The sequence below is a fragment of the Odontesthes bonariensis genome, chromosome 1 (assembly GCF_027942865.1).
Source record: "Odontesthes bonariensis isolate fOdoBon6 chromosome 1, fOdoBon6.hap1, whole genome shotgun sequence".
Lineage (NCBI taxonomy): Eukaryota > Metazoa > Chordata > Actinopteri > Atheriniformes > Atherinopsidae > Odontesthes > Odontesthes bonariensis.
The window spans coordinates 35108018-35126262 of NC_134506.1; the positions used below are offsets into that span (position 1 = coordinate 35108018).

The 18245-nt window shown below is 40.1% G+C and overlaps 2 protein-coding genes across 2 annotated transcripts in view; one reads left to right on the forward strand and one right to left on the reverse strand.

Annotated features, from left to right (window-relative positions):
• Positions 1–2277, reverse strand: part of igf1rb (insulin-like growth factor 1b receptor) — a 47057-nt gene extending 44780 nt beyond the window's left edge. Inside the window, exon 1 of the mRNA XM_075465466.1 lies at positions 1378–2277. Within this exon, the coding sequence (XP_075321581.1) occupies positions 1378–1468 (91 nt within the window). The 5' untranslated portion in view covers positions 1469–2277. The remainder of the gene's footprint in view (positions 1–1377) is intronic.
• Positions 2278–8502: 6225 nt separating this feature from the next.
• ap3s2 (adaptor related protein complex 3 subunit sigma 2) lies at positions 8503–18233 on the forward strand. The gene is made up of 6 exons (XM_075465499.1): positions 8503–8704; positions 9570–9661; positions 9997–10108; positions 10392–10463; positions 15770–15877; positions 17200–18233. Exons 1-6 carry the CDS (start codon positions 8636–8638, stop codon positions 17323–17325), a joined length of 579 nt encoding a protein of 192 aa, XP_075321614.1. The 5' UTR covers positions 8503–8635; the 3' UTR covers positions 17326–18233.
• The last annotated feature ends 12 nt before the right edge of the window (positions 18234–18245 follow it).

The window sequence follows — 18245 nt, forward strand, 5'->3', positions numbered from 1 at the left end:
GATACGCTGGAAACATTTCAGGTGGCAACACATAAAACAAATGTTTGAGTAAAGGGAGAAGCTTTAAATTAATCAAATCTGAAGGGTTACAAGATGACACAAACTGTGAGGTCCGAAGTCATTTCAGTCTCTAGAAAGTTCTATTCTTTGTTGTATGTGGAGTGGAGCCAACTGTTGCTTCTCAAAGTTTTGTCAAGTTTTCAGTGGACTATGGCCTATTTGAGCTAAAACCACATAAACCAATCAACAACGTCCGCTCTTTTGATGTAAATCCTTTGCCTGACGAAAGGATGTTGCTGTGCCTGATCAGTGTAGCTGCATCAGTCCGGTAGCCATGAAGAAACTTCCACGGTCAAGTTATCCTGTGTTTGTTTAGCAATAAAAAGCAAATGACAAGGCTCTGTGAGAGAAAAGTACAGGGCCGCTGTTGGACAAAGCAATTTCTCTGCTTCGGTTTCAGCCAACTTCGAGGGCAAATTATTAAAAATGAAAATATTTTGAAGAGAACCCCCCCCCCCCCAAAAAAAAAGATGTCTTCATCTAACAATACTGATACCTAAACGAATAAAAGGTGTGTAATATACACAGAAAGTGTTTGTGAGTGCCGACTCATTTGGGTTGAATGTTGTTGTTTTTTTTAATAACTATATCAAAGTACAAGGATGTGCATTTGTCAAAGCTCTGTTTGCAGAAGCTTTTCCTCACACCTTCTTCTGGATGTAGACAAACAGTTCAACTGAGTTCAGTCGATTACACATTCACCCCCCCTAAAAAAAAAAAAAAAAAAAAATCCTATTCCCGTTTAAGTTTTTCTGCCGAGATAAAGATACCTTCTACTTTTTCTTGATTCTGATGATTCACCACTTTGTGACACACTTGACAATGCGCTGTGTAGTAGTATATATATATATATATAGAGGCAGGCTGACTTTCTCTGTTGCATGAGTCACAATTATGGGTTTAAAAAACGCAATTAATCTGACTCATAACCTCATTAAAGCAAACATCTTTCCTAATAGTTATGCCACCGTGTTTACCAAAAGCAAGTTGAATTCCTCAACTAAAACGACAACATAACATTAGCAAACCATCTTCTCACAAAGTGTAGTTTATTTTTTACACATTCTGTAAGTGTATCACTGTGATATGCCATATTTTCTGTCTTTCTGCCACCTTACAGGTGAATGGAGGAATATTTAAGCTGCTGAGGAAACTCTGTCGTCTTTACCTCTACAGGGTGTTAGTATCTACATCATGAATACATTCATTTAAGGAGTTTGTCGCGTCAAAGATCTTCAATTCTTATGTTCGTATTGAGCTGGAGCATGGAAAAACATCGTTTGCCAGTGTGTGGTGGTGCTGAGTAGCATTACTTACTCTCTGCGGTGGCGGGCCGGAGGCAGAACGACAGACCCAGCATCAGACCCCAAAACAAGGTCAAGCGGCTCCTCTCCATTCGGCACCTCATTCCTGTTTGACGCAAATCCCGCCAAAATCCCGTAAATAAACACGTTGTGGAGGAGGAAACGTGGGCCAAACCTGGTCAGAATAGTAAAAACGCCTTTTAATTACCAGCCAGCACCTTTTAGCTGTTAGCTGGCTAATGGAGCTAATAGCTACACCAAATGGGCTAGCAGGGTAGCTCTGTCATGCTTCCTAATGGGAGTCCAAATCGTGCTCCAAAAATCACCGATTTATACCCCTGGCCAAAGAGAGTGAACTCATAGTTCTCTTTATTCCTGCCAAAGACAACGCCGCGCTGAAATGTATAATGAAAGCATTGCGGCTAAACCAGCGGCGGGGATTCCTCTGTAATCCACATCTTCACACTCCATATCTGGAGGAAAAAACCTTCAACGTCCCGCTGATGGAGGCTCCTCTGAACGCAGAAACGGGTTAGACCTCAATGAAATATAGGATGAAAAGAGCTGGACTGGCCCAACACTGACATATTGCATTTAATCACAGCTCCGCAATGTGCTTCGAAATATCCAGGATAAAATCTGGTTTCAGACCGCAGCCTCCTTCGCCTCCTCCTCCTCCTCAGCCGGTCATCATGCACACACACACACCGCGTTGTTGTGGTAGCCGTAATTCACCTTCATGCTGAAGGAAAATGTTATATTTGACCTTACTGCTCTAGCTCGGGTCAAGTTTTCTGGCTATCTAATGCCCTCCCTCGATAGATAGCTCCACAGGGAGCGTAGTGAGACAGATTAATGCACAGGTAAATACACAGTATTTCTCGGTCAGTCTGCTGTGTTCGCTGTAAACACGGCGCCGTGCGCAGAGATCGTCTCTATTTAAAAGATGAATGACTCCAACTTTGCTCCGCCTTCCAGTCTGAGAGAGAGAGGAGGGCGTCACTCCCACTGCAGTTACCATGGCGACCAGTCCCTTACTCATAACTAGTTATGTATTTGTATACACTTTACATTGGGTGTATGTTTCGTAGAAGAAGGAGAAGAAGAAGAAAGGCTGTCTCTACACCAGGACAGAGTCTAATAATCACTATGTCTTTAATACTCACAGACGACAGCTTTGAAAAAAAATAAAATAAAGATTCCCACTGACATTCACACCAGAAAGTGGGGGCTATAAGGTGGACCATCACTTATCATCGGTAGTCTATTAACAAACATATAATTTATACCGACAAAAATAGTAATTATCCGTTCTTTTTCGCGAGTGTCCAAATTATCATGGTGACCGATCAAAAAGGTAGACAGAGTGAGACCTCGGCACTCCCTTCTTCTCTTTGCACAGCCGTAGAGTCCGTTTACCACGCGGTCTAAAGGAAATCCGGGATGCTGATCCAGGATCAGGGTTGTTTTGTTGCTCACGAACGCACAGCAGAGTGCCACCTATACAAAGATTGAGTCTGTCTGGATCTGGGCTAGCGTGTAGGGGTCAACGGTGCAGTGAACTGACGATTTAGGGCCCCGTCATGAGGTGGGGGCTGATTGACAAATTGATATAAAAAAATTAGACTTTATCTACAATTTGAATTTTTACTTGAACAGCTTTGTTTGTTGATTATTACTTTTAGATCAATTCACTTTTTGAATGTTCTTAAAGGTTGCATTCTGTCAATAAGAAGCAAATATTGTTTAATTAATTTCGTCAGTGATTGTGCTTTATTTTTTTACAGTTACTTTACATTACATTACATTACATTACGGTCATTTTGCAGACGCTTTTAACCAAAGCGACCTACAATAAGTGTGTTCAACATCGATAGGCAAAAGAACTTCAGGTCACAAGAAATCATAAGTGCATTTCCTTCCAAAACCAAACAGCTAAGAGCAAAACTAGTGCTAGAGTAAGTGCGATAAGTCAGGTACCTAGACAGATGGGAAGACAATTTAGAAAACAAAGACAATTGAATCCTACTTATCTAACATTGTGGATAAAATATTGAACCTACCTTGCAAGCCACTTCAACATTGGTGTGTGTTGCTGCTAAGTGTGTTTTTGCCATTTGGAGGGTTAACATCCATTTCTAAACTGACAGAATACAGACTTTAATTAGGGCGACTGTGAAGGAAATCATGTCTTACAATAATCTCTCTCCAAGCAAACCTTCTACATTCATATATATGTATATATTTTTTAAGGATATGCATCAATAATATAATCAAATTGAATGAAAATGACTCTTTACAAAAACTCTTTTGTAAAAATTGGTGGATTGATGTAATGAGGGGATTGGAAGTATACCAATTGCAAATGTATTGAAGGCCCAAACTTACAGTGAATTCAGTGGAAACAATAAAGAATGTATAAATGTGTCTACAGTATATAAGGTCTCACGGTTATGGTGGATCTCAGAGTGAAGGACTGAGCAAGCCAGAATCGTGCTAAGGCACAGATCTGGGTTACAGATATAAGAAAACTTCTGCAGGGTCTAAAAAGCACTATTATTGGAAGAAGTGGAGAACGTTTGCAATGATAAAAAGAACTCTCAAGGTTTGGCTGCTCAGCCAAACTAAAGAATTACGAAAAACAAGTCTTGGTCAGATAGGTACTCAATATTTTTTAATTTCCCCCGCTCGGGGATGAATAAAGTATTTGTCTATTCTATTCTATTTCTATATGAGATGGGGGATTATTAGAGAAGGATAACCATGAGTGCAGCTCTCCACCAATAAGGCTGTCATGGTAGAATGCCCGAATAGGATGTGTTTCTCAATAAAAGACACATGACAGCTCACTAGGATTTGGACAAAAGATATCTGAGCACCTCTTTGTCTGAAAAGTAAAAACTCCTGATGTGATGACACAAATAATGCTGTAATTGAGCACTGACCTGAACAAAAACCTTGTTAGTAAAACCTCTGCAGTCAGACATGGTGATGGTAGCATTATGCTGTGGGGGGTGTTTTTTCTGCAACAGGGACTGAGAGACTAATCGGGACAGAGGGAAAACTGAATCCAGAGACATACAGAGAAATCCTGTGTGAAAACCTTTTTCAGAAAGCTCAGGATTTCAGGCCGTGGCGAAGGCTTACATTTCAACAGAACAAAGCACAGACAGCAGAAGATGAAGGAGTGACCCGGCCAAAGTCTAGACCTGAATCCAGTTTGTCGTCTCTGGAGAGACCTGAAAATGGCTGGGGACTGATGTTCCCCATCCAGTCTGACTGAGCTTGAACGTTTCTGCCAAAAAGAACAGGAGAGGCTTCCAAGAGAAAAACTTTCTGCCCTAAACTTGTCAGATCATCCTCGAGAAACCTTCAGGCTATTACTGCTGCCAAAGCTTCTTTATCTCTTTTATTAATTGAAAGGTCTAAATCCTTACGTTAATGGTGTATGGCAGTATTTTGTATTCATTAAATACACAAAAAATAAAGAAAAGACTGGTTTATGTGTTATAAGTGTGGAGAATTCTGCATAGACTGAAGAGAAAATGCTTATATCAACATATGATAAGGTATTTGTTTATGTTAAAATAATTAGTTTTATATATGATAATAAAAATCCATAAAATGGATTATCTGTATTATCGATATCATGATAAATTATATCTATTCATCAATTATCGATACCCAGGAAAACATTTCAGAGTTCTGGAACATTTGGATTTTTCCACAGACGTTGAAAATTTCGTTAGATCATCTTGAGTCCAGTATGGGGAGCTTGGTAATTCCAACAACACTGGAAAGGCACTGAAATGCTGCCGCCTTGAGGGGGTTAAAGCTAACTGCAGGCCTCTGGTTGACAGAACAAAACAGAGTAGGTTAAAGTTTGTATTGATTGGTCTGAAAAACATAGCATACATTGTTCATTTTAAAGACACAAGTTAAAATGATATTTTTTTTTCTTTAACTATATTACGATCTGGATACTGCAGTGACTGCAGTACACTGACCCATCTAACCCTCCCTGTTTTGCTCATCATAAAGAACAAAACAGAAATTTCAGTCATTAACCTTCCACAACTTACTGAGATCCAAAACTATACGGGAAAATGTGGTAGCACTCTACACTTGTGACTTGAAAGCAGGGGAGCCTGAACAGTTCACATAGTGCCTCTAATAAGTGGAGCTCTGGACACAAATAATATGATAAAAATGACTTTTAGGCAGGTACAATTGCAGTCATCTTTTGAGGTTAGAGGCCTCAGCTGAGGAGGTGCAGAGCCGGCAGCGTGTGATGCTGTGAGAGAGGCAGACAGTAAACAAAACCATCCATAGAGGAGCCCTTGACAGTTTTGATTATCCCTGTAATTACAGGGTGCTTTCATCACTTCTCAGCAGAGCACAGAGGCATTATTTGAACGCCACACATTACCTCAGCCCTGGCAGACAGCACTCGGCATCCATCGCAATCTGACAATTAGCAGTGAGAGGGGGGGGGGAAATGCACATTAAAAATTGAAGTGACTATCACTGGCCACCCAAGAGTCCAAATACAGTGAGTCACCCTCTAACAAATGCTCACTGTACCAACATGACCCCACTGTGCCAGAGAATGTTGTGCCTGTCCACTCGCATTTGTTAAGTCCCCATTAAAGTCCTCATGAAGGCAGCCGGCAGGCCCACCTACCTCGACTGTCCCAGTGGAATCCATTCTCGCACTGCACTCATGTGGAAATAAGCCTGTTTACCACCAGCGGGTCACACATGCTAATGAGCGTCTATTTGTTTTCCACTGTGCTCATGCAGGAGGAAGGGAATTTAGGGGGAAAATAATAGATGATACGCAGACAACAACGCAGGTGGCTTTGCGGCACAAACTATGAAAAATCTACCACACAGAATGAATAGATTTGAAACTGGAAGAAGAAATGTCTTCAGTCATTATGATGTTGCTGAGGTTGACCACATAGGCACCGGCACGTAAATTATCATCTGGCCCTGTTTGAAGGTCAGGTCAGCCCAGGCCTTCCATGCAGTTTGTTTGTCCAATGAACACCTCGCTAAAGTACGGTATTGTGCAGAAGCATGGATTTGACTACTCTACAACTGGCAGTAGTCAATCAAAGGATTACAGATAAATTTGGTCAGGATTCACATACACTCAGTCAGTCACAACATATGTCATTTACTCTCAAAATTCTCCTTTACAGTCAATGAACATTACATTTTTTGTTCTTCAGCTAAGGTTAATCAATCATATAATCATAGGTCCACACAGTTTTTATTAAGTTTTAATCAGACTACTTTCCTCATTAATGCCAGAAAGGTACACTCAAGCAAGGTCCTCACTCGCTAGTACGTGCTGCAGATGCCCTTTCTGAAAAACAGAATCTCGTACCATAAGAGGCTGCACTGTGGCACAGTAGCAACTTGAGCTCGTGCTCGATGGTCACACTGACAGTGTTCGTATGCAGATGTTTAGCATCTGCTGATTAGCCCTGCAACAAATGATCTATGAGGTGAACCATTTGAACTATTTGTTCTTTTGAGTATAAAGTCTTGAGTCTAACCTTTTCAATGTTGATTGAACATCAAATGTGTTACAGTTCATGCAGAATGAATAGGAATTTTCAAGATAATCCTACTAAAAAGCAAAAATGTCAGTCACATGGTGGTGCTACAGGAAAAAAACGTATGGAGCCATCAGAGGTAATTCTTCTATTTCTATTTCTATTTCTAAACTATGTTTGATTAAGCCTTACAACCACAATGCATTTTTTATTTTTTTTGGTAAAAAAAAATTAACCAAGACTTTGACAGCTTCTGGATAAACATTGTCACTGGAGCTGATATAGACTTTACATTTTGGTCACCTGGAAGGCTGCAGTGCACCTCTGCTGTAAAAAGCACCTCCTTCACTGAGTCATTTGAAACCAGCCGCTTTTTAAATGACATGTAAATGTATGGTTGATTACCACAAGGTCTTCTAATCACTAATAAATTGAGGGAACATCAAAAGGGGACATGAAAAGTCTTGTTTTTATAGCACGCTTAAAAAATGCAATTATTCTATCTACAAATGGCTACTGATGCAAATGAATGGAACAGTGAATTCACAGCTGTAATGAAAGTACAGGAACAAGATAAGATGAGCTATAGGTTATTGGAATTCTGTATTAGGTAACAGTGATTTTTAAGGACAAGAGAAGAGTTGCACTGTTGCTTACACTCAGTAAGGGGACAAATATTCCTTGTTACAAATGTGCAATAAATAAGGTTGGATATATGGTGAAAATCTCAATGTTTTGGAGTTTGATTTAGCTCAAGAAATTCTGGGGACTTGGTCAGTATTATGGTGAAGGAATTAACCCTTAAGTATGTTGTTTGGCATATATATATAGATGTTTGAGATCTGTTGCTGCAACATTCCGTAACTTTACTTTTGATCAAATTTTCCAGCATTTGTGCAGCAGCTACTTTTGACAAAAACAAAAGGAGGTTCAAGTTTATGTGACATCATGGTTTTTAGTTTTCGAGTCAGCAGAAAGCAGCTTATGAAGCTACAAAGGATGGAGTAATTATGTGGAGCCTCAGTTGTCGGTGCATTAGTCACAAAGACTGCAAACTTATATAATGTGACAAGGGAAAAGTCTCAACTTGCCAGTGCATGGGAAACAAAAAAGGGTATATAGACCACAACTTGTGATGACTAAGGGCAGAGACATATTCATAACATTTCACTAATAACACACTTTAAGCAAACAAAACTAAATCTTTAAACAACGTAAGCTTTAGTGAATCAAACTAGCTTGTAGAATAGTGTAATCTATTAAGGGATTTTGACGCCATCATGTGTTCCAAAAGGAGGAGATATAAAAAAACGAACTAAAAAAAAAGAACTTATCAGGTTTTAACAGTCACATTTTTAACAAAAAAAAACACTGAAAATGAGCCGTTTCTGTCGGATTCTCTTTTATTTTTTATTACAATATATATACTAGTATATATATCGCCACTCATGATAAACTAAAACTGATTGAAATGTATCGAATAATTGAAAATCCTTAACAAAGTTCAACTATGCTATCCGGAACAAAAGATTATTAGTGTTTGGTGGAAGTCGACATTTTATGGAGGAGACGCTTCCGGATGTAAACTACTTTGGAGTCTTCCGGCAACTGATAGGCCATTTAGCACTTAAGCTAACGTCGTTGAAAAATCTAAATATTTTATAGTTATTGCTCACTGTTGTGAGATAACTCTAAAGAGTAGAGATGATTAAAGCCATATTGATTTTTAACAACCACGGGAAGCCGCGGATGATAAGATTCTATCAGTATTTTGTAAGTATTTGGGTTTTAATAGTCAAAACATTAGCATCTTTCCGTTTTCTTTTGCCAACCGTGACAATGACGTTTGCTGTCGTCAACCTGTGCCTAATCCCTAGCACCAGAAATGTTCGTGAAATCTCGATTGATGTGTATTTACGAGTGTTTTCAAGAAAGCAAACACAATTACTGACGTCAGGTCCTAACGTCAGGTGATGCTAGCCAGCTGTAATATAGGAACAAACCCAGTCAGAGTTCAGCTTGTCTCTTTTTAGTTTTAGTTGTCTCCACCCAGACATCTGTCTATTCATCAGTTGCAGGAATTTATTCACCCGGTTAAGGCTTTGTAATTTATTCTCTGATATGACTCACCAAATATATAACACAGGTCGCTTCTTTGCTTTATCCTAAAACTTACCGATTTGTGGTATTGCCTACTGTTTGTTCTATAATCACAGATTTTTAAAAACTAAAAGGCTACATCTGGTCTAATTACGAATGTCTATATCTTGTATATAGAGATGCATTCACATGTTAGTCCCATAGGAGTATTTTGTATGGTCGTTCTGGTGAATTAGATAAATATGTGATATGAACTCGCATACACAGCTCACAAGAGTTTTCAGCAATGGATCACCCTGCTGTCAACAACCAACATAATCACCAACATGTTTAAACATTCCCTTTAAGTAATCTGGTCGTTCTGATCATGGCTGTAATGTTTGGCCTCTCTCCGTGATCCGATACAGAGTTGTAACTGCTGTCATAGGTTTACAGAGTATTATTAGGAAGATCACTGCTGCAACAGCAGCGATGTGGACATTATATCAGTCGGTTGAAAAAGGAGCTGAGCCTAAAGGCTTCCAACGTTTTATTGCAGGCTGAGGACATGCAGCAGCAGATCATTCGGGAGACTTTCCATTTGGTATCTAAGAGAGACGACAACGTCTGCAACTTCTTGGAAGGTGGAAGGCAAGTACTGTTTTCTCCTCTTTTCGTTCGCATGTGGAAAAATACAGCCAATATTTCTTGTTTTTGTACATTGTTGGGGTCATTATTTGATTTATTGTGGTATGGCAAAACTTGAAAGACTAACAACTGTAGCCCCTAGAGCCACACTCAAGATTTACTTTGCTGAGACTGGTGTCACCACAAAAGCTGGCAGCACAGATGAGCCAGCAGCAGAATACAGATGCAGTAGCTTGGCTTAAACATTAGATGGAGGCAAACATGCAAAAAATAGGCTTTGCATTTGGCCTTTTGAATTTATGAATTTTTTTTTCTTCTCCTTTTTAATTTGCTTTCAGTCTCATTGGCGGATCCGACTACAAGCTGATCTACCGGCACTACGCCACCCTCTACTTTGTCTTCTGTGTGGACTCGTCTGAGAGTGAGCTCGGCATATTGGACCTGATCCAGGTCAGCTGCTACTGTTTTGAGCGGCTCCAGTTAAATACCTAATGCTTCATCTCTAATGTGGCCACGCACATCATGTCCTTTTTACACGAGCTATTTGCCATTGTTCAGTTTTAAGCAACGGGAATATATTTTTGACCTTTAGCCTCCTTGCTGAACGCTTCTACTGCTGATGATCTAGGAAGTGATTAAGGAAATCAGCCCCGATAAGACACAAGGCTTATAAGATAAAGGCTGTAAAGACTTCTCAGACTTTTCTGTCTGACAAGCATATTCTCTGTTGTAGGTGTTTGTGGAAACGCTGGATAAATGCTTTGAAAACGTCTGTGAACTGGACCTCATATTCCACATGGACAAGGTGAGTCAAGGTTGGGTGTCTGCTTAAAGTTGGAAGTGTGGTTCTCGACTGTGTCCTCCCCACTCTGCGGCTGTGTAGAGCTTAGATTATCAGACACTAATTTATACAAAAACATGGTATCTATTATCAGGAACCGATTAGCTGGTGTGTCGATGCTAACGGCGCCATCGTCATCTCATTCGGTTGCCAGAGAACTTTTTTTTTTTTCTTCTTTATTAATTTAATGATCATGTATCTTCTGAAACACCTGGAGGGAGCAAGAATCTGTGTGTATCTAAATGTATTTCTGCAGCATTTTCAAGGCAGGAACCAACTAATCAGTTTTCACAGAAGAGGGAGATTATCGTCAAATTCAGTGCATCCAACCATCTTGTAACAGAAGAGCTGCCATCCACCACATGAGCTCACGTGAATATCCGACTCAGAAACAACACAATATGTGTGCCGTGCATGTTGACAAAATAAATGAAGTCAACTGCAGCTCAACACATTCCTTCTATAAATCCTTCTTATAATCTGTGTTTAAAAAGAATAAAACGTTTGTTCTGATGGTATTTTGTTTTCAATGTAAAGTAATAAATAACACAGAATTTTTTTTACTTTTTTCAAAAATGTTTTGTTTATGAACAAATCCCCTATTTATCAAGGATTCAGTCAGTTCCATTAAAGTGGCTGTAAGCAAGGAATTAGTCTAAAATCCCCTGCCTGTTACAAATACTTTGTGCTTCTGAATTTGTCACTTTTCCCTTCAGGGTGTCAAAAATGATATAGAGTATTTTCTTGGATGTTGGTATTGAGTTTTAAAATGATAGTACTGTGACAAATTGAGTTGAGCTGCAAGGATTAGAATAGAATAGAAAAATACTTTATTCATCCCCCAGTGGGGGAAATTCAAAATGGGTCTATAATTATAATAATAATGAGATAAAATGAAGCATTTCAGTCATTTTGAGAGCAAAAATACTAAATATTTAGCCTCACGGATGAGATGATTGTGTGTCTGCATTTTAACTTTTAGTTTCACAGAACAAGCAAAGCTGAGGCTCTGAAAGATTATGAACTCAATGTTGTTGCCTTTCAAAGTATCGCATAGACGAGATAAGGACCGGAGAAAATGATAGTCAGCAGCACAAAATGACCTGCTGAAATATGATCCCTCTGCAGTGTCGGAACAGCCTGAACTGATGTTTGGAATTTATAGGAAGGCAACATTCCACAGCTATTTGAAAATGATGCCACGTTTATTTCAGTGCCAGCTTAACGTTGCTTGTTGTTGCTGCTCTACGATTAAACAACAAAATAAGCCTGGCTTTCATTATTTCATTATTGTTTTGCAAATAAACCAGGAAGTCTTCCTCCCACCTCAGCAGCCAGATTGCCATACAAATAACACAGTCTTCCAGTCTGTAACATGCAGATAGGTGTTCAGGTAGGTCCATAATTATTTGGACACTGATGATTTTATTTTATTTTTTTTATTTCAGCTGCTTGCCAAAGCAGATTTAAGTTATGTAACGATTATAATTTGTCACTTTATTTGTATTTATTTTTTGAATAGGCTGAGAATTGGAGGATTTGGGTGAAAAGTGACAATTCTGTCAAGTTAAAGGTAGGGTAGGAGATCCTGGATTTTGAGTCCAGCGAAGCTGCATTTTGAAAATACACAGGTAAAAAGTCCCAACCCTTTTCTTCACTTTCCCCCCGAAGGCACGCCTCTAGAGTACATGAACGCGCACGAGCACGAAGGTGCATGAGCGCTGTTCTGACAGCAAACATCGATCGTTGCCGTATTTAGTATTTAGTTTATGCTAACTATACGTTTAATAATGCTAGGTGCTAGCCAAGCTGGCTCTAGTTTAGCTTCCTGCCAAGCTTTGTTCACGGAGCAGGGTACGCGCACAGGGGGAAGGAGGAGGAAGGAGGAGGAAGGAGGAGGAAGGAGGGGGAAGGAGGGGGAAGGAGGGGGAGGGGGGAGCAGATTGCAGTTTGATAGACGGCATCAGTATCCAATCAAACTGAACGGTCCGTTCAGTTTGATTGGATAGTGTTTTTCCTAGATTGTACGTTCTAGAGACCACTAAAACTTTTCATATTTGTGTCAAAACTTTTAATTAATTGGTTGCAATGGGGGTGTGAAGAGTATTTCAAGCAATATGTAAAAAAATGTTCCAGAAAAAGATCCCCTACCCCGCCTTTAATCAAAACCAATTCTCGGGTTTTAGGCAGCTGTTTTCGAACTCTGCTTGATTTTTTTTATTTTTTTTTTTTATTTATTTATTTATTTATTTTTTTGTGGATGCGCCATGAAGATGCACCCCTGGTTTTCTAGTTTTCTCGAGATCCCTGTTTGAAGAAAAAACTAAAGACAGAGAAACGAATGAATGGTGACGATTGCATTTAAAGGCCTACAGAAAGGTGATTTATTTATTTATTTATTTATTTTATTTTGCACAAAACTGAAATAGCAGATCGATTCCTTATATACCATGGAATTTTTTTATGATTTTAAAATAATTTTAGGCCCCTGGATAGTCCTGATTAGGCCCAATAAACTATCACCACATTTGACTCGAATTTGGCAAAGCGGAAGTAGCAGACGACAGGTGCGTGACGTCACGAGTGCCAGCTGCTGGAACAAGCCCCAACAATCAACAGCAGTTTGCCAGACCTGGACAACTTCTTCACGGCAAATTTCGATCCGAATATTGTTGATGACAATGAAGAAGACAATGAAGAGCCTGAAGAAGAAACCGAGGAAGGATTGGGGCTAGAACCATACAGGTTCGAGCCAGCCATTGCCAGTGACAGTGGGTCGGAGTCCGAGTCCGAGGGCAGTGGGGACGATGATGGTGATCATGGTGATTTTGGTCGTCTTCAGAATGCCGATTGGTGAGCATACACTGTGTTTGGTCTAGGCCACGAGTCACAAAAGCAGCGTGTAATTGTGCAGCTATTCTCACCGCTGTACACAGCTGGACTGTTTGGCACCAAAGCAGGAGGAACAAAAAAAGGTCACCGGTAATAAAACAATAACAGTCCATTAGGCTGCAACAAAGAGACAGAATCCCATAACGCCCTCCTCTCCATCTCTGATAGATAACACCACTGTTGCTACATTTGCGGCACTGAAACCTTGTCCAAACACAAGTATACTCCCACTTTCGTGCTTGGAAGTTCCCCATGTGTGCCGCGGGACGCCGGGGCTCTTGATGATCGCTCTGCCGGCTTATTTCAGGGCAACCATCCTGCGGTGTGTCCGCTCTCCGCCAGGTGGATTCCCCCTGAGTGTCCGCACCGCAGGGAGCTGAACACGGCGGGATGCGCTCCGGCTGATTTCACCAGAGAGGAGGCAGGCGAACAGGGAGACACAGACACAAGTTCCGACCGCAGGTCTCTCTGCTTCCTCTGTCCCCGGTGGTGTGAGCTGCTGCTGCTGAGGGCAACACACGCACCCACAGCACTTCGTACATCTACTCGCAATAAAAACTGCACTGAACCCAACGTTTTATTGCCTTCACCACTCAACAAGCATACTACAATAGCGGCAGCCGGGAAAACCCATGGCACATGTGACGTCGCACGGAAGCCCCGCCCCCAGTCTGGAATTCCAGGAAGGATTTCCAAGCGGCAAATTCAAAATCGCAAATTTCATGCGTTTATGAAATGTTTTGGTGTAGAGTCGAATGATCATTATTGTTCCTCTGTGTATGTATTATCATTATGTATTGGGTGTAGTGTCAGCTTTCTGTAGGCCTTTAAGGCCTTGCAAATTCCAACGAAAGAAAGGGATCCCATTCTTTAGCAAAGTCCAGACTTCAGGCAGTTTGTGTGTGTTTAAAGGATTGTACAATGTACTAAAACAAAAGAGATTAGATTAGATTTGTCCAATAACATTTGAGCCTCTGAAAATGCAGGTTCTGCCTATTTTAGAGAGCTGTAAGTCTGTGAATAGACTTAAAGCAATACTATGTAACATTTCTACCTTAAAATAACAGTTTGAAAAAAATTGTGCGGCTAGAATGAGTTTTAATATTACGATTGGCCTGTCTCCTATGCCCTTCGGGGGTCTGAGTTGGAATAACTGCGCTATGTAACTTTGCTGGACCGGCCCGGGAGCTGAGAAGGAAGTACTTCGACTTGCTTTCTGGCACACCTACTGCAAAAACAAATAGACCCCTCTCACGCTCCCAGGTACAAGGCTAAGCTAGCGCAACATTGTCAGTACGATCATCATGGCAGAGGCACCGAAGAAACAGAAGAAGACGTTGACTGATGAAGCAAGGAAGAGAAAGAGAGAGGCCGACAAAGCAAGAGACAGTAACCGTACATTACCTCCAAGCCTGTAGGGGGAGCTCCATAATGTGCTTTTTGAGAAGTTACATTGTATTGCTTTAAGTAAAAAGTTAGCCTGTATGATAGAACTGCGACTTAAATATGTTTTGGTAAACATCTAAATGGAGAAAAAAAGAGAATAGATTAACATTTCCGGACTCATTAAATCTCATTCTTGGAGACACAAAATCTCAGAACGCCTCGAGGTCATTTGTTTCAGACCTGATACAAATGTTCACATGGACCCGAGGACGACCTGCTTAGATTGTGATGGTCAAGGTAACTGGGTCTGCACATAACAGGTTTTCTACCACAACTCAAATTTAAACCACTTAGGCACTGAGTCCTCTCTTGAAATGTTCACATTTTCCCTTCAGATCATCCTGTATCATGGACCTAATTTATTAAGAAATAATTAAGAAATAAAAACCCATCGGTGTTGAATGCATGGACTTTTAAAGATTATTTAAAGTTTTTAATTGCCCTTGAATTGCCGGTGGGGCTCCTTAAAAATGCGGATCTTTATTGTCAAGGTTACATCACGACCGCCTTCTTTGAAAACTTTTCAGACACATCCACAACCATCTTGATTGAATTTTCCAAGCAGGAAATTGGTGTCATGTGGTGCTGTGGGGATTTAGCCTGAGGAATGTTCCCAAGATGAGACTTTGAAATATATGTGTCTGCTGCTCTCAAAGATCTCTCAGCATTGTTAAGATCGCCATTTATACACACATACAAGTGTTTGAGGCTTGATTATGCAGATACATTTAGGGTGCTTGAACTAAGGCCTGCAGTTGAAGACGGTTTTATGTTCCTTGAAATAGTTTGAGCCTGCAGGATTTTCCGAAAATCTAAACATCAGAGTCAACCAGAGTTGTGCGGGAGAGCTGCTTCCCCCTGAGAACAGAACCGTTCAGCATAAAGAATCGTTGTGTAGTACCTGCTTTTTTTTTTTTGTGCTCCTTCTGCAGGTCCATTATATTTTGCAGGAGGTGGTGATGGGAGGCATGGTGCTGGAGACCAACATGAATGAGATTGTTGCACAGGTGGAGGTACAAAACCGCATGGAGAAGTCAGAGGTCAGAGCCTTTCCATCTGAAAAGAGATTACACATTTTTATGCATGTTTTAGCCTATAAACTGCAGCTTGTGGGGATGCTTTTCAGAAAGATGACATGCGTTCCATGAGAATTAATGTATTTTTATCAGCTCTTGGTTTCTTTGCCGTAGCTTAGACATGTTAAGCTTTCTTTAAGGAGCATCCATCAGAGTAAAAGTCACCCATTGGTTCAGCACGTCAAACAGATCCGGGGTTTAGATTCAGTGATGAATTTGTTGTTTTACAACCCCGATTCAAAAAAGTTGGGACACTTTATAAAATGTAAACAAAAACAGAATGCAGTGATTTGCAAATCTCACTGATCAATATTTTTTTTTATCCACAATAGAACATTGAAAACATATTAAAAGAGATATTTTACTATTCTGTTAAATAGTAGTTCCGCTTAAATTTGATGGCAGCAATATGTATACAAAAAGTTTGTACAGGGGGCGAGAAAAAGCTGGTACTGAAGTGGTAGAAGGGGAAGAAACAGCTGGAGCAACATGTTACATCTAATAAGGTTGATTGGCAACAGGTCAGTAACATGACTTGGTATGAAAAGAGCACTTCAGAGAGGGAGAGTCTCTCAAACATATAGATGAGCAAAGGTTCGGGAATCTGCAAAAAGCTGTTTGCAAATTGTGGAGCAATTTTAGTACATTGTTTCTCTGCATGCAAGAGTCGTGATGGAAAATCAGTAAAGGATGCCCCTGATTTTTCTGGCCTTCAGGTAGCACTACCCCAAAAACTGACATGATTCTGTCATGGAAATGGAACACTTCCACAAATCATTGTGAACACTCTTCACTGTGCCATCCACAAACGCAGGTTAAAGCTCTATTGTGTAAAGACATTGTTACACGTGTACAAGATCAAGAAATGACGCTGCCTTATCTGGGCCAAAAGCTCATTTAAAGTGAACTGAGGCAAACAGGAAAACTGTTCTGTGGTCAGATTAATCGGAAATTTTAAATTTTTTTTGGAAATCATGCACCCTATGTCCTCTGAACTAAAGAGGAACCGTTCGCCTCGTCGTCTCAGTTCACAGAGTTCAGTTTTTTATGTTCTATTGCGAATAAAATATCGGATTATGAGATTTTTCAACTTTTTTGCTTTCTCTTTTTCTGTGCATTCAGTCAAAGGATGGTTAATCTTTTGAAAATAATTTGCATTAAATTACTACATGTGCGCAATGTATTTAAATTTCCACAGCTCCACTTTTGCAGCAGTCTCGGACTGTGATCACACAGTTTCACATAAAGGCTTTAAAGGTATTTTCCGTGTCGTTTTCCTCGGGTAGGGAGGTCTGTCAGCAGCTCCTGCTCGTGCCGTCTCTGCCGTGAAGAACATGAATCTTCCAGAGATTCCCCGCAACATCAACATCGGAGACATCAATATCAAAGTGCCAAGCCTCTCCCCATTCTGAGGAGCATTCCAGTCGATCTCTGCAGGGCTGGTTATTGGTACTACTGATGCAGCCACCCAGCTCTGTGGTTATGACGGACAAAACTGTTTTTTTTTTTTTTTTTTCCATCAATGAACTATCAATCTATATATAACCACAGCAGCTTACTCTTCCCCTCATTCCTTTTTTTCCACATGTATGGGAGATGAGCTGTCCCCCCCCCCCTCCTAATTCTGCTACATGTTACAGATTATTCCAGTTGACGGATTTGCACAATAATGTAAAATTTAATTTAATAAAGCATTACAGTAATATTTATGTCTCTGTATATATACTACTCAATCAATCTTTTAGCTTCTACAGTTGATTACTTACCCTTTCTGAAATAAATTGAAACCGTTGTAGCCCTGTGTGTATTTTCCCTTACAGCTCTCAGCCTTTGACATTTGTCATCATTTGCTCAGAATAAGCTTGGACAACATTTTTTTTTGTCCTGTCTGGATTGACTTTTTTGGACTTTAATCAGATCTCTGTATTATGAATCTTTGGCTTTTGTGTTTGGCTGTAATTACTCGTGATTTACCTTCTCTGTGATTTATGTCCATGATGAATATTGCTCTCCTGGGTGCAAATTGTGCTCAGTGCAGACAATGTAAATGCTGTTTTGTTCAGGCCAAGTTTGAATGTTTTGTGATAGCATCCTGCCAACATCTGCTTCGTGAGGAAACAGACTTCAGAACTTTTTGATTTTTTTTTTCGAGTGTTTCAGTAAATGTTTTTTTTTTGTTTGTCGTTAATGGTCAGATATGATCCAAAATGAACTGTTGAGTTTTGTTGTGAAATCCTAGCTTGACTTTTATGGAAAGGAGACATGTTTCAGTCAGACATTCCTTGCCAAAGTGAAATTAAAAAAAGGTAAAAAATAAAAATGGCCTTTTGGT